Source organism: Oncorhynchus mykiss, chromosome 7 (genome assembly GCF_013265735.2).
Source record: "Oncorhynchus mykiss isolate Arlee chromosome 7, USDA_OmykA_1.1, whole genome shotgun sequence".
NCBI classification, from domain to species: Eukaryota; Metazoa; Chordata; class Actinopteri; order Salmoniformes; family Salmonidae; genus Oncorhynchus; species Oncorhynchus mykiss.
This window is the reverse complement of record NC_048571.1, coordinates 60,282,308-60,297,231: the sequence shown is the minus strand read 5'-3', so window position 1 is coordinate 60,297,231 and position 14,924 is coordinate 60,282,308. Positions and strand designations below refer to the sequence as shown.

Genomic DNA, 14,924 nt, shown 5'->3' with positions numbered 1-14,924 from the left:
GGCAAATTACCAATGACCAGGGACCATCTCTCTGCTGAGCGAACTCACACCGTGGCGCTCTATCTGCCGCGCGCCCCACATGGACAATCGGAGAGCGATGAAGCGCGGTGGGAACAAACAGGTTAGCAGCGCAAATCCATGTCGCGACATTTGCTAATTATCAGTGTGATTACTCCTGCTCTGAATGCCTTTTTTTGTTTCCCAAAGGTACCTATCCCATCTTTACGAAGACCCTTTGCTATATATAGCACAGAGCACAGCGGGAAAATAACTATTGTCTAGTAGCCTAGTGACAATGTCATCAAAATAGTAAGGCTTATGTCTCAGAACATACACACATACTCTGGCTATAGGCTAATCACACACACTACTTATAACATTGTAATAACTGGTAGAGAGGGAACTGATGATAGCACTTTGCCCTCCATCCAATCAAGAATGATGTTCACAGCAAGAGTGCATTAAACAGATATTGTTCAGCTACGTGGTGCTCCCCCAGGCTGTGTCCACTCCTTAGTCCATCAGACTGCAGTTTTGCGCTTTATTGATTGCGTTTCAAATTAGACCCAAAGTGTTCTCTGGGGTCAAATCAAATCCCTAGTCGGGCTAATGTGACCAAATCTCGGTTTCGCTGTCTTCTGTCGCCACTGGATCTATGTAGACACATTTCTAAACCACATCAAAGGTCAAAAGACTGTACTTTATTCATTATTAATGCCACTATAGTGAATATCTATTGCAGTCCTCCCAATAGAGAGTGTCTTTGAATGTGTTCCTCGAGTTCATCCTTTGGGACGTAAGCAGATCTCGTGCTCCCCCATCTCCCTACTTTAACTATTATTAAAAGTTAATTTCCTGATGATTATTTTTTCCTCCTCTAAATTGTGGTGAGTGGCGTCAGATAGGCGGCTAGTCGAGCTCCCTCGTCACAAAGTTCCCTGTCATTCATATTCACTCTCCCGCCTTGCTCTGCTATAGACTGCACACACCGCTGGATTGTAGTCCGGACAAGCAGGGTTAGTCACTGAATGTTCCACTGTTATCAAGTGTTTCTGCAGGACGCAAAGCGACCAGGAAGTGGCGAAGAGCCTATTACAAATCTATTTGGAGGAGCTATGACACATATTACATACCAGCTGCAATGTGCTACCCCGACTCCAAAATCAAACAGTTTCTCAACAAACACGCATCATTCTCTCATGTGAGTACTCAGGTTAAATAGGTGCGACAACATTTTTGTAAAGCTTTACCCGCAGGATACTCCTCTCTCACAGCCATCACAGACCGGTGGCGACACTGTGTCTTTGCGCCCGTGGCTGGGCTGCTGGGTTCTTTGGGGTAGTTTTTATTGTGACCACAGCCTACTAAACAAACCCCATTTAGTGGCTCTCTATGGCTGTGGACCTCTATGGCTGGTACTTACCCCCTGTGCTCTGCTGACCCGCCAGTCAAAGGAAGCATTAAGATGTAAAGCAGCGTGTGATCGCCCCTGATTCACAAACAAAAAACACGTTTATGACATTACTGGAAATTAAACACAATTAGGCAAAGACTTAAGACAGACAGACATCCACAGACGTCACACTGGCCTACACCACAGCGTCACTGTCCGAAAAGCTATCTAATTTGCGTAATTCATAGACTGAACAACATTAATAAAATGTACATTGGAGTAGCCCATACTATTTGCATTATTACGCACTTTTACGCATGTGATTAAAAATCTGGCACATAGTTTAATGTAGCCTAAATACAAAATAGAAATACTCATGAGTAGCCTATTTATGGAAAAAAACGTTTTTTATTAAAATATATAGTGATCATTACACTTGGCATCAACAAATAAATGTCTCCCTTGGTTGAGAAAGCATTGATGTGTGGGCGGTAGCCCGAGGCTGCATCTTTAATAAGGTGATTAATACGCCCTGGGATCAGTGGGATGAGACCAGTAAGGCCTACACTCAGGGACCATGGCTGTTTTCTCGCTGGTGCTTGGGCTGGAGAAGGTGAATGGCATGGAGATTCGGCGGAAGGAGTTGCCAGAATCAGGGAAGGCAAAATCCAATTGGATGTCGCGGTGTCAACGCTAAATCTAAGACCCTGCCCTTGCACATATGATATTGAATTCACTGCCACCAGTGCTGACAGTTAGTTCAGCTGTATGTTGCTAAAGCTCTATCCGTCTCCAACGGAGTTTACCCAGACGATAACCCTAAACCAAAACCAAGGAAAACAGACCAAAGATATTTTGCCAAAGATATTCCGCATAAATTGAGTCAATACAGGAAAGGAAAATACATTTGCTAACTGAAGGAAAATTATCTCAAAGGTGCTTGAAAACGGAATAACCAAACCTGAGAAAGTCAAGGTATTTACATGAAATCCGTATTATTTATTTTCCAAATTGTGTATGAAAATATATGACTACTTACTATGTAAGAATGTTAACTGTTTGTTCTGAGTTGGCTACTGACGATTATTAGTTTACTAGCTAGCCTATGACGTGTAGGCATGGGTTCAAAACTATAGCCTACTTATCTGCGCGCGTAACGGTGAGGATGGGTCGGTGATTTCAGGTTCCTCGGAATGGGAGTGGTTGGGGACGAGTGACTCGATGTCTTTATGTCTTATGTTGCATATTCACATGCATCACTTACAAAACGCACCTAAAAAGGAGCAGCCTTCCCGAGTTCTTCTCTTAGGACTAGACGACCACACAGAGATAACCACGCAACACCTTGTAAATGCCTCTGAAATATTAACATCCTATTGTTGGTCGTATTACAGTTATAAGTCCAGTTTTAAACACGACTCGATGCCTGTTGAAGAAGGAGAGTGACAAGAGGAACTCATCGGACTACGAGTGAGGACCGATGTATTGGAGATTGACTAGCGCAACTTCTTAACACATTTATGTTTTGTTTTCCACAATAGGACATTTTTATCAGGAGAGGGAGACGCGTTTTTTTCTGAAAGATAAAGCGAAGAGAGGACGGTTCAGGAACACACTGTCCTCTCCCTTGAGAGGCTCCTCTTCTCTTTTCAACCTGTTTGCCCCACACGGAAAGACTCACGCAGACATGGATGTAGGGGCTGATCCGTCTCGGTGGATGCACCACCATGCCGTACTAAACGGCCAACACCCGGACTCGCACCACCCCGGCCTTTCGCACAACTACATGGAGCCCACCGCACAACTTCTGCCTCCGGACGAGGTGGATGTTTTCTTTAACCATCTTGACTCGCAGGGAAACCCGTACTACCACAACTCCGCTCATGCGCGGGCCAGAGTGTCCTACAGCCAAGCTCACGGTAAGACCTAAAATTCACTTTGCTAAGTGACTTACATTTCAGGATAAAGCGGGAATTATTGTGGGCCTATATTCATTGAATATTTTCTTCAAAATTGTCAGAGCGGATTGGAGCCTATTTTTCTAAAATCAATAAAACAATCTTAAAGGCTTCTTCTGCAAAATAGGTCCTGCATGTTCCAATGCATTTACTAGACCAGATATCTTTATTTGTCATTGACTATAAAAACAAAATAAAAAACGATGACCCAACACCAGAACAAACATTTCTGGGGTTATCATTTCACTGTTTTTGTCTGAATACCTGCGAACTGTGTATTTTGTGCCCTTCACGAATCGAATAATACCTTGCACAATGATGGATTATTGTCGGATTATTGTCACCCTGCATCAACAGGTGTAGGACTGGTGTACCAACTTTCTCTAATCCTATGACATCACATCATCAAGAGGGCAATGAGAGTTGTAATGGCCATATAATTAGTATGTTTGTGTAGGCCTATGTATTCGATCTAAAAAACAGATTGTTCTTCTCTTCTTACAGCTCGCCTAGCTGGGGGTCAGGTCTGCCGGCCACATCTCATCCATAGCCCGGGAATTTCATGGCTAGAGCCGGGCAAAGCAGCCCTCTCAGCGGCCCACCATCACAACGCATGGGCGGTCAGTCACTTCAGCAAGACCGGGCTGCATTCCTCAGGCTCCGGGGCTTCAGGCGGCCTATATCCCTGCGGCAGCAACGCCAGCACGGCCTCCGCCTCCTCGTTAACGCCCGCATCCCATTCGAGTCCACATCTCTACAGTTTCCCCCCTACCCCGCCGAAAGACGTCTCCCCAGACCCCGGGGCCGCCTCTCCCTTGTCCTCTACCCCGAGAATGGACGAGAAGGAGTCTATAAAGTACCAAATGTCCCTTTCTGACGGCATGAAGATGGAGGGTTCCAGTCCTCTCCGAAGCAGCCTGGCATCAATAAGCGCCCAGACCCCCTCCACGCACCACCCCATACCGACCTACCCCACGTACTCTCTCCCGGCAGCGCATGACTACGGGGGCAGTCTGTTCCACCCTGGCAGCCTACTCGGAGGATCGTCCTCCAGCTTCACCCCGAAATGTAAAAGCAAAACTCGGTCGTGCTCAGGTGAGTCTCCTCTCATCTCGAAAATGTGGCATTTCAAATGTTTGTACTACAGAATAAAATGATGATGACATAGCCTAATGATGATGGCAATACTTTATGTATTATTATTTTTATCATCATCATTATGAATATAATTATTATTTTGACAGAACACACCGAAATTACTTTATTGGACTAGTCTTATACGCTAGGTATATTTAGGCTGTTTTAGCATTATCACAGGTTTGTTGTATCTAAACCCATTATTGAGTTAAAAACAAATAGCATATTTTAAAACAAGAATAATATGAAATATTATGGAACACCGTTTAAACTAAAAACAGAAACTAAGGCACATTTTAGACCAAAGCTACTTATGTAGGTATAAATATATATAGCCTATAAAAATATATATATAATAGTTAGCCTAGAATTAATATATTATTTTATATAATACTCGATATATTGACGCCTATGTTTATTTTACATGCATGAGAACATTTCCCCTAATATACTACTGCTCTATAAGACTGGTCCTTTGTGACAAATATCCTGAATAAAACGTCTTTGGCATTTTCAAAACCTCCAGTTTAATGCAATTTGATTTACTCAGTTAGCCAACTTTCCATTGACGTCCTTAGAAAAGGGTGACAATATCATTGCAATAAGCCTCGACGTGTGGTTTGCAGAAGATAATTGGGATGAGGTTACATCTTATCTGGGTGCATGTTGTTAGCAACTCCTTTCATAGCTATTTTCAAACACACCGGTTTCTTTCGTCGCCAAAAGTAAACACAATCCGCTTCAAAGAACCAGTAGGAAGCTGCAGGCCTCTACACACATACACATAAAGCAGTGTCACATATCCACATAATAGTAATCCTGTATGTGAATTGCTTTGCATAGCCTATTGATGAAGAAGGATATCTCAATCTTTTCATCCCCATGAGGACAAAAGCAGATATTATGGTTAACTATAAGAAATAGACTAATTACATATAAAAAGGCCATTCATAACTGTTTATTTGTTATGGGGGGGACAGATACAACAATAAGAGGTGGTGTGAGGTGATGATATACAGTGTCTTCTTCGTCGATTTTGTCTGGCTTTATTTATGCAGCCACGTTTTTAAACAGTAGGCCTACTCCCTATAGGTCTACCGTTTCCTCTTTATTAGGCCAAATGATCATATCAAATCTGCATATTTTGTTAATAATACAAATCGGTAATATCAACAGATGTAATACAATTATAATGATAGTCTCTGTCTAATAATGATAAGAAACCTTGCTTATTGTAAGCTGTGAAGACACAACGTTCCCAGTGTCCCAGTGACACAACTTTGCCAGTGTCCCAGGTCTGAGAAATGTAGGGCCTAGCCCCAGAGGAATAATTTGCTTAGGCCTATTTTGTTGGAAGGGACAGGTAAAGCATACTGCCACGCCTCGAGCACCCAATACCTGTCGTTCGGCTGAGCGTGGGCGCGCTTTGGCTGACACGTTTATTATCCTCTTTTGCAAACCGCGACTCAATTACGCTCGAGCTGCCTTGCCCTTGAGAATGACAAACTAGATACAGCCACGGAGATGTGAAAAGAAGATCTGCTAGAGCATATAGCCAAAACGAGACATTTCTTTGTTACATAATATAGCATTGTCAAGACTTACATTTGGCAACTATAGGCTGAGCTGATTTCCTTGAAGCAGCACCCTATCTTATAAACCATTCTCCCTTATACTGAGCACCAGTATTCATTTGTTAGAGAAAGAAAGCACCAACAAAAAAACTAATTCACCATATTTCATAAATAGGGATTAGATGTCTCAACAAAAACCCTAAGAGTATTCTTAAAAATACAAATAAAAACATCTGTCACAGTGGTATTATGGTCATTCTCAGACAAAGGAACAACTTCCATCAGGAAGACCCAGCTAGGTGTTTGGTAGTGAATCCTCCTCCCTGATAGATTTGTGTGTTAGGGGCGCTCCCTGACATCATGCAGGAATAGTCTGTCCTGTTTCTAGGAGCCTATCTCTGTGGGGATGTCCATTACTGGTGGCTTGCAGGACTATAGAACACTATAGTGTCACACTATTATGGTGAAGTCCCTGATCATGCATACCTTAGAGGTACTTCCTGTTTGACTAAACCTAATTCAGGCCCCCTTCCTCTCTCTCCTCTCAGTCTCCCCAGTTTTTTCTCTCCCTCCTTCTCTGGCTGTCCATACTATTATCTGGAGCCACCAACAGAGGCAAAGGCCCACAAGCACACTAGTATTACCTCTACTAATCTAGACTGAGAATCTGATCCACATTATAAGCAGCACAAACATGTAAAAATGGTTCCCTCAAACATTTTTTATCTTGAGCAAATTTAAGGTCTGCTTAGTGCAAACTTTGTGAAACATTGTGAACACTGTGAAAATTCTGTTAAACTTCTGCTGCTCGTTTACTGTGAACACTGAGACTGTACCCGCTTTAAGTTACAGATTTAACAGTGGCCAAGTAGACTACTGTGGCTATTTGATCATAATGTAGGCCTACTAGAGTGGCCTACCATTAAACACAATGGAGAAAAATGCATCCCATAACATTTTAACATGGAAATATCATTCAGCATACAGTAGCAGCCAATGTGTGGTGGTCAATATAGGCCAACATTCCATGAGACTATTGAAAAATACATGCAGGGCTTGACATGAACCTGTTTATCCACTTGTCCTTCAGACACGGTGACTGAGAATGTTGTGTTGTTTGATGGAAGAAACCACTTTACAATATAACATTCATTATTATTCCCATACCATTATTCCAGAAATTATGCTACCCTCTGCCTATTGTCTACTTAGCTTCTTCAAGACAACTGAAAATACAACACTGTTCCTTTAAGACATAAATAAAATCTCTTTACCTGACTTGCTTTTTCAAAGATGTCTCGAAATGCACACATTTTGTGCTCTTGTAGGAAGCAACCACTCCCCCATTGTTATCTGTAAATGAGCTATAACTGGGCTAATAACTCATTAACTATCAAATAATATAAACAAATGTGCACAGGGGGCTACATGCAGCTCTTGCATCTACTTGTGACTACTCATATGGTAAACACAGTTCAGTTCAATGTGAATGGCAATATGGCATGAAATATGGCAATAGATATTTGCATATAGGCCCATTGTAGCTCTGATTGGTTATGGTACACAGGTCTGTGTAGAGTATGGTCCTGAGTCGTGCTAGTCAATGTAGTTGTATCCTACTCCAATGCGCTCTGCCTACAAGAAAATGTCTTGCATAGTTTGTTTTGTTTCAGTATGTTATATTGGAAGTGGCTAATATTGCGTTGATTCGAGCACAATTCCCACCTTAGAGTGAAACGTTGATAGAGTGAACTAAAGGGGAAAACTCTAGAAAGTTGAGGGAAGTTTAATCTTGTGCTTCTCTGCACGTGTTGATATTTCTTCTGGGCGGCAGTTCAAGGGGAGCTGTGCTTTCACGCACAGTTTAGTGGGAACATTGATTGCAATCACAGCAAAATGAGCAGAAACGTAAGAGATAGCCTACAATTCATTGTGGGTGTATGCGTACCAGCTGACCCAAAACTGACAGGGAGAAACTTAACCAGATCAAACAGAACAAAGCCTTTTGTTATTCCAAGAGTCTGCAGAGGGTTAAACACACACTTTCTTGCTCTCACACAAACTTCACACGAAAAACACTTTCCCATACTAGAGATTAGAACTTAGTAACTAAAATTAATTCTCAAAACTTTTCCCATGCTTTGGTGAACCTAGTATAAAAATATGCAGTGCAGACTTACTTACATGACATTTTACTAAATTGTAAATTTCACTGCTACACGTTACAGAGTTTTTGCGTATGATAAATGTGTCAGAGTTGACAGGTTAATTTTATAAATGTCCCTGTGCTCTCCCTCCACCTGCATGCTGCTCAGAGGGGCGTGAGTGTGTCAACTGTGGAGCCACCTCTACCCCACTGTGGCGAAGGGATGGTACGGGCCACTACCTGTGTAACGCCTGCGGCCTGTACCACAAGATGAACGGTCAGAACCGACCCCTCATCAAGCCCAAACGTAGACTGGTGAGTACTACGGAACACCCCCGCCCCCCCCCCCCCCCCCCCCCCCCAACACATGCACACAAACACGCACACACGCACACACACACACACACACACACACACACACACACACACACAGATCATGGAGTGCAGAGGTAAATAAGAGCACAAGGTGGGGGGGAGAGGGCAAGAAGGGCACAATTCCAGGAAAGTTATATTTTCCCAATCAGTTTCCGGGAATTGTGTTTCCCACTCACCCCTGTGCTCCTGTACACAGGCTGTTAGCCGAGTGCAGCTAACTTTGTTGTTTCTGCTATCATTATTGCTGCTACTTCTGATACTGTTACTGATATCAGGGCCAGTGCAGGCCTCTCTCTAGTCAGACAGCAGTTCAATGGACTATGTAAATGTTGTAATTACTGAAAACAGTCGTTTTAGACTTAATGTGCTGGTAACTCCATTGATTGCATTTTTTTTTTTAAATTGTTGGGTTAAAATGAAAAGCTATTTTTTACATGTTACAGTATCTATAGCCCTGAGATAACCAGACTTTAAAACACCTGGTCTCAACAATAACATATGCGCAATGAAGAATGCACATATATGAAACTCTGCGATGGAGGGAATTGATATGATGACCCAATGAGATGTAGAAACCAGAAGACATAAATAAGAACAGAACATCAGTTGTGATTTAGATAATATTATATTGCGTGATGGCCAGTCGGATTTGCATCAAATACAAAAAGCAAAGAAATACCTTTCTCCATGGCCTGTTGAAAGATAAATGAGCAACCAAAAAATGATATGCATAAATGACAAAATAACTATATTCGAGATATGATCTGAATATTTCCTGTATTTATAACATTTTAAATAGCCCACAGCTACTGTTCGCGGGCCTAAACCTATTTGCATGTAGACTAATAAATCAATAGCATAATAATAAGAATAATAAGAATGATAGAAATAATGTAAAATAGCATATAATAATAACCATAAACGTATTTCACTGAGCTATAATTTCACTAGGCCCATAACCTCTCGATAATTGATTTATTCTGGCAACTCGTGGTTGATTTTTGCAAGAGCATTTTTTCCACGCCCCTCTTGAATACATTGGGATTTTGCAGAAATAGAGAAATTACTATAAAACAAACTGAGCCATTATAAGGGAGATCCATCTATAGAAATGAAATACATATGGCTTATAATTTCTGGTAATTCATTTCTGAAATGCGGATGTATGCATAATTAGGGTATGCCTATTCAAATGATTTACGAATTGGTTCCCAAACGTCTCAGGTTGATAATAGGATTATTAATATATTAATCAAAGGGTACGGATACTAGTATTGAAACGCATTTATGGTTGAGACACACATAGGTTATTTAACATACAGTATTTCATGTCGACTGCGTTTTTTAAAGGACCATCCTAACTAAAGATCATATAATCCTGTGAGCATCTTAATAAGAGAATGGTCGTTTTCACAAGGTCTCTGCCGACGGCACTGAGCCAGACAATGCTGGCTATACAAAAGGCATCACCGCCGAGACTATTTAGAGACCCATTTTTAGATCATTTTTGAAACGTTTGAACACTATCGTGACTTGAGCTGCTTAACATTGTAAGCATCAACGCCATAGGCCTAGGCTATGAATATTTGTGCCTTGAGAAATAATAGAAGTCCAAAGGATATTCCTGGACCAACCACAATCAATATAGCCTAAACGTGCATGACAAGCATAATAACGTTTAATAACTGTCACTTTGGTCCTAATGACTGAAAAATCCATTCACATTGATCATATAATCCTGTGAGCATCAAGAATGCTTTTTCCATACGAGTCAGTGCCTGGTGAGTTTGTAGATACTTTTCTGCTCGCGTGTTTTCAGTGCTCGCGCAGGGGCCTTCCAGTGCTCGCGCAGGGGCCTTCCAGTTGTTTCCTATATCCGGATATCTGCGGGTACGGATAAGGACGCGGGGGCAGCGCATGTTTCCGTCCGTGGCGCGCTAACTACACATACTTTTCTATAGCAGTGGTCAAGCCGGTCAGTCCTCATCTCATAGCATACAGTAAAGCGGACCGGCACAACATTTCAGGCCCGGTTATGTGCACAGAAAAAAGCGAGGGCTATCGAGATGCAAGCAGGGCGCACGGGGAGATAAAATACATGGATTTATGCCCTGCTTCCTGTCGGGCCAAGGTTAGGGCTCGAGCCTAGACTTATTTACTTGGAGAGATGTTTATGTAGGGCCAGGTTTACACAAATTGGGGCGTTTCTATTTGACTTAATAGAGGTAATTTGCACTAATCCATGTTTTAAAATGATCCGTAGCTGTATAGGGCCATGCACTATTCTGACTGAGGGTTCAGATTACCATATTTAGCTATAGGGGTATACTTGTAAATGTCTCATATTATTAAGTGTGAAGAAACCATCTGTAATAGCAGGGGATCGCACAGACAGCCCGGACACTGGAGGGCCTATAGCCCCCCTCGCTACCTAATCTCCATTCAATAGCGATGCTTTGCATCTGACAGGAAGACCTTTGATAGTGAGTGTTCATCACTACTGTGTCTGTGAAATGAAAACGATTTCTCATGCTGGGAAAAAACTGTAGCCTATATAGACAACCCATTACTTTCTTATATGATCTATTCAGCATTACTTTTATAGTAACATATTGTTTATTGTAGGTTAATACCATCTAGCAAACAGTCGGAGCGGAGCGCACAGCGCTTCACACTGTTTGAGTGAAAGAGAGATGCGTGCTGGCGGCTAAAACTAAATAACACATTTCGATCATGGATAATTACAAAAAATAGTCCTGTCATTGTCTTTTTCGGAAAATGATCCATATCTGTTAAGATACTCGTCTTGAGCGAGTACTCTGGCACGCTCCTTGTTAATAGAGACCAATTAATTCACACGTTAACAACTATTTAGTGTTTTGATAAATATTCTGTCTGGGAATGTAAAGACCTGAGACATTTGTATTGCATACTTCATTCAGTATTTCATAGCATTACAATGAACTATCAAACTGTCACGCAATATGAATAAATTACTGAAATGATATGCAAATCTATAACTATAATGAACAACTTTGATCTAAAACAGCATGGAATATTATATGTCCTCTCCGCTCCTGGCAGTCAATATGCAAATACTATCTACACACCTTCCAGCTCTAAAGTAATCCCCAACCTATTCTTTCATGTGTTATGTGTCCATTCAGTTGTGGTCTAATAAATGCTTTCTTCATGTTTCCATCCAGTCTGCGGCCAGACGAGCCGGCACCTGTTGTGCTAACTGCCAGACAACCACCACCACACTGTGGAGGCGCAACGGCAATGGAGACCCCGTGTGCAACGCCTGCGGCCTGTACTACAAGCTGCACAACGTAAGTCTTTCACTGCTAACCGCCTGGCCTGACCGACCACCAGCCCTACCCACACTCAGCCAGCCAGGTCAAGTATATGGACAGGTTGCATTGATTAGAACAGCATATGAAAGAGGGATCGGGAGGGAAGGAGGGAGGGAGACAGGGATCCAGAGCTTGGCCCCTCAGACACACTGGGCCCCGTTGGTGTTTTCTTTCTTTGTGCTTTATTGTTTCCATGGTAGGCGTCATCCCCTTGAGACTCACAATGGTGGGACTGTTATTCCGTCAGACCAACTGCGTCTGTTCAAATGAGGCACAACTGTTCAATGTTCAGCCTTGGTGTATTGCCATGTATTAAATTGAATATGGCCTAGTTTTAGGGAATAAGCTGCATACTGTTTCTGCATGTTATTTTTTTTGTTTAAAAAATGTTAGAAAAATTTGCAAATGAGTGTGTTTTCAGATAATATACAGTACGTTATTTCTGCACATACTCCATTAAGCTCAAACATATTAAGTCGATTAAAAACCCTTACCACCATCTCAACCCGGTCACTCATCTCTCTCTCCAACCCCGTCTCCCTACAGGTAAACCGGCCTTTGACCATGAAGAAGGAAGGCATCCAGACACGCAACCGCAAGATGTCCAACAAGTCCAAGAAGGGCAGGCGGGGCGGTGATGGTTATGAGGAGCTGTCCAAGTGTATGCACGACAAGTCTTCTCCTTTCAGTGCTGCCTCCCTGGCCGGACACATGACCCACATGGGCCACCTGCCACCCTTCAGTCACTCCGGACACATGTTGCCCACCCCCACACCCATACACCCCTCCTTCGGCCACCCCCACCACTCCAACATGGTCACAGCCATGGGCTGAGCTGGGGAGGACAGGGAGGCACAGAGGAAGTGAAGGTTGTTGAGTTTTCTAATCGGGGTTGAGGGTCAGATAGGCCTCTGGCTTGAGGACAATGTATAAAATGTTAAAGACATGCATTTGGTGTGTCTGTGTTGATTGTCTTGTTGTATTCATGCATTCCACATTGCGCCACAATATTGTTTTGAATGTTCGTTTTAGGACTATGCCCAACTGAGCATAATACTCAATGCATCCTCATTGGGAGTTGATGAAGATTTGGTTTATAGTGCATTACTGTGGCTTGAAAACACAATGACATTTCTAAAGAAGGCAAATAATTAGTAGGAAAACCTTTTGTCATCATTTTGATGTCGCGAGATTGACTTTAGAGTATAACGCTAGCTAGCTAGCTAAGATTGAGGGGAGACCTCCATATTTTAGCTAGATAACGTTAGCATTGCTAGCTATTTTTTACAAACTTTGCTAGCAAATTACAACATTGCCATCTGTCTAAAGTACATTTGACAACATAACGATGAGGGCAAAGTTGTTTTCTACTAAATATGTGAATACTTTAGCAATGTCATCATATTCCCACGCCCCTATAGTGTAATTTAGACAAAACAGATCATTAGCCCCGTTCTACATTTGAGCATTAATATGGCTGTGGCGTCTGTAGATTGTTGATAACAATGGCAGTGTGTGACGAAGTGACTGAGGTGCAATCTATGAATAGAGAGGCTGTAAAGGGTATATGGGGAACCAGGCAGCATCCACAGCATCCACTGATGGGTGGATGGGAGGGGGTCATTTTCCTTTCTACTAGGTACCCGCTTAGACCAGATACTGTATAGACTACACCTACACCCATCCCCATGCATTTACCATCTCCTCCCACCTCTCCCCCGTCCTGTTGCAGTGGTACTGTATGTGCCGAGCAGGTCTCTAGTAACTGTGAATAATGTAAATGTGTGATATACTGGGGTGGTGAAGACAGAGCAATTCCCTTCACACTGTTTAATAAATATATGCTGGATTTCTGCTCAATGACTTCTACTATTTTTAATGGACATTACAAAGATAAAAATAAACAAGCAAAGAAAAAAAGTTTATAAAGCTTCATTTGAAACAGTTTATTATTGTTGTTGTTGTTATCATACTTATTGTTATTATTATTGTCATTCAGATAATTTATTTTATTTTTTCCTTTTTCTTTCACCTGAACTATTATGGATAATGTTATCACCATTTCTATCGTAATGAATATATTTTTCAGCTGAAGCGCTTTCTCTGAGCTGTTAAACATTTTTCTCTTCATGAAAATAAAGAAATCAAGTTTAATTCGGCCAATTTCTCCCTCTTTAAATGATCCCCACAGGGCTGTGTGTTAAAATCCTTCAAGGAGACAGGGAGAGATACACAGAGCATAGAATTGATTGAATAAAACAGATACCCTTGCCATTTCAGCTGCCATATTAGATACGTCGTACAGAAACTGACGCTATTGTTGAAATAATAAGGTCATTTACACTTTACCACGAAGCAACAATCTGTTCTATCAATCCTATTTCTATGTTTGGGACAGCCTTATTGACCCGTCTTGTTCTATGTTACCTAGGCTTCTCCTGTTTTGCCAGCTTTGCCATGGTAATGGGCAGAACCTGTACCTCTCTGTTTCTCTGTGGTGTGTGTCTCTGTGTCACAGCACAGCTTTGATTTGCTTCCAGTCAACCTAACAGATAGAAAACCACAGACCTGCTCACTATTACCTGTTCAGAACAACTATAACCTGACAATCTGGATGCCATTTCATACTGATGATAATAAAGAAACCTTGTAAAAATGAAGGAGACTTATTTTCCCCGCGAGAGATTCAGGACTCAACACATGCACACACACACACACACACACACACACACACACACACACACACACACACACACACACACACACACACACACACACACACACACACACACACACACACACACACACACACACACACACACCTTATACTGTAGCATACACTGTGAATGGGAATGGGAGAGTAATTATAACACTAGCAACGTGTCACTGCAGTATGGGATATACAGTGCCATGCGAAAGTATTCGGCCCCCTTGAACTTTGCGACCTTTTGCCACATTTCAGGCTTCAAACATAAAGATATAAAA

The 14,924-nt window shown here is 42.0% G+C and overlaps 1 protein-coding gene across 3 annotated transcripts; it reads left to right on the top strand.

Annotated features, from left to right (window-relative positions):
- The first annotated feature begins 1,941 nt into the window (after window positions 1-1,941).
- On the top strand, window positions 1,942-14,588 carry LOC110528140 (GATA-binding factor 2-like). 3 transcript variants are annotated; one of them, XM_036983682.1, is made up of 6 exons: window positions 1,942-2,368; window positions 2,935-3,312; window positions 3,856-4,446; window positions 8,366-8,523; window positions 11,790-11,915; window positions 12,486-14,588. In XM_036983682.1, the coding sequence occupies exons 2-6, from the start codon at window positions 3,081-3,083 to the stop codon at window positions 12,771-12,773; spliced, it is 1,395 nt and encodes a 464-aa protein (XP_036839577.1). In that variant the 5' UTR covers window positions 1,942-2,368; window positions 2,935-3,080; the 3' UTR covers window positions 12,774-14,588. The 3 variants fall into 3 exon arrangements, with proteins under 3 accessions (XP_036839577.1, XP_036839576.1, XP_036839578.1); XM_036983681.1 differs by having other exon boundaries at window positions 2,788-3,312; XM_036983683.1 differs by lacking the exon at window positions 1,942-2,368 and having other exon boundaries at window positions 2,399-3,312; window positions 8,378-8,523.
- Window positions 14,589-14,924: the final 336 nt, after the last annotated feature.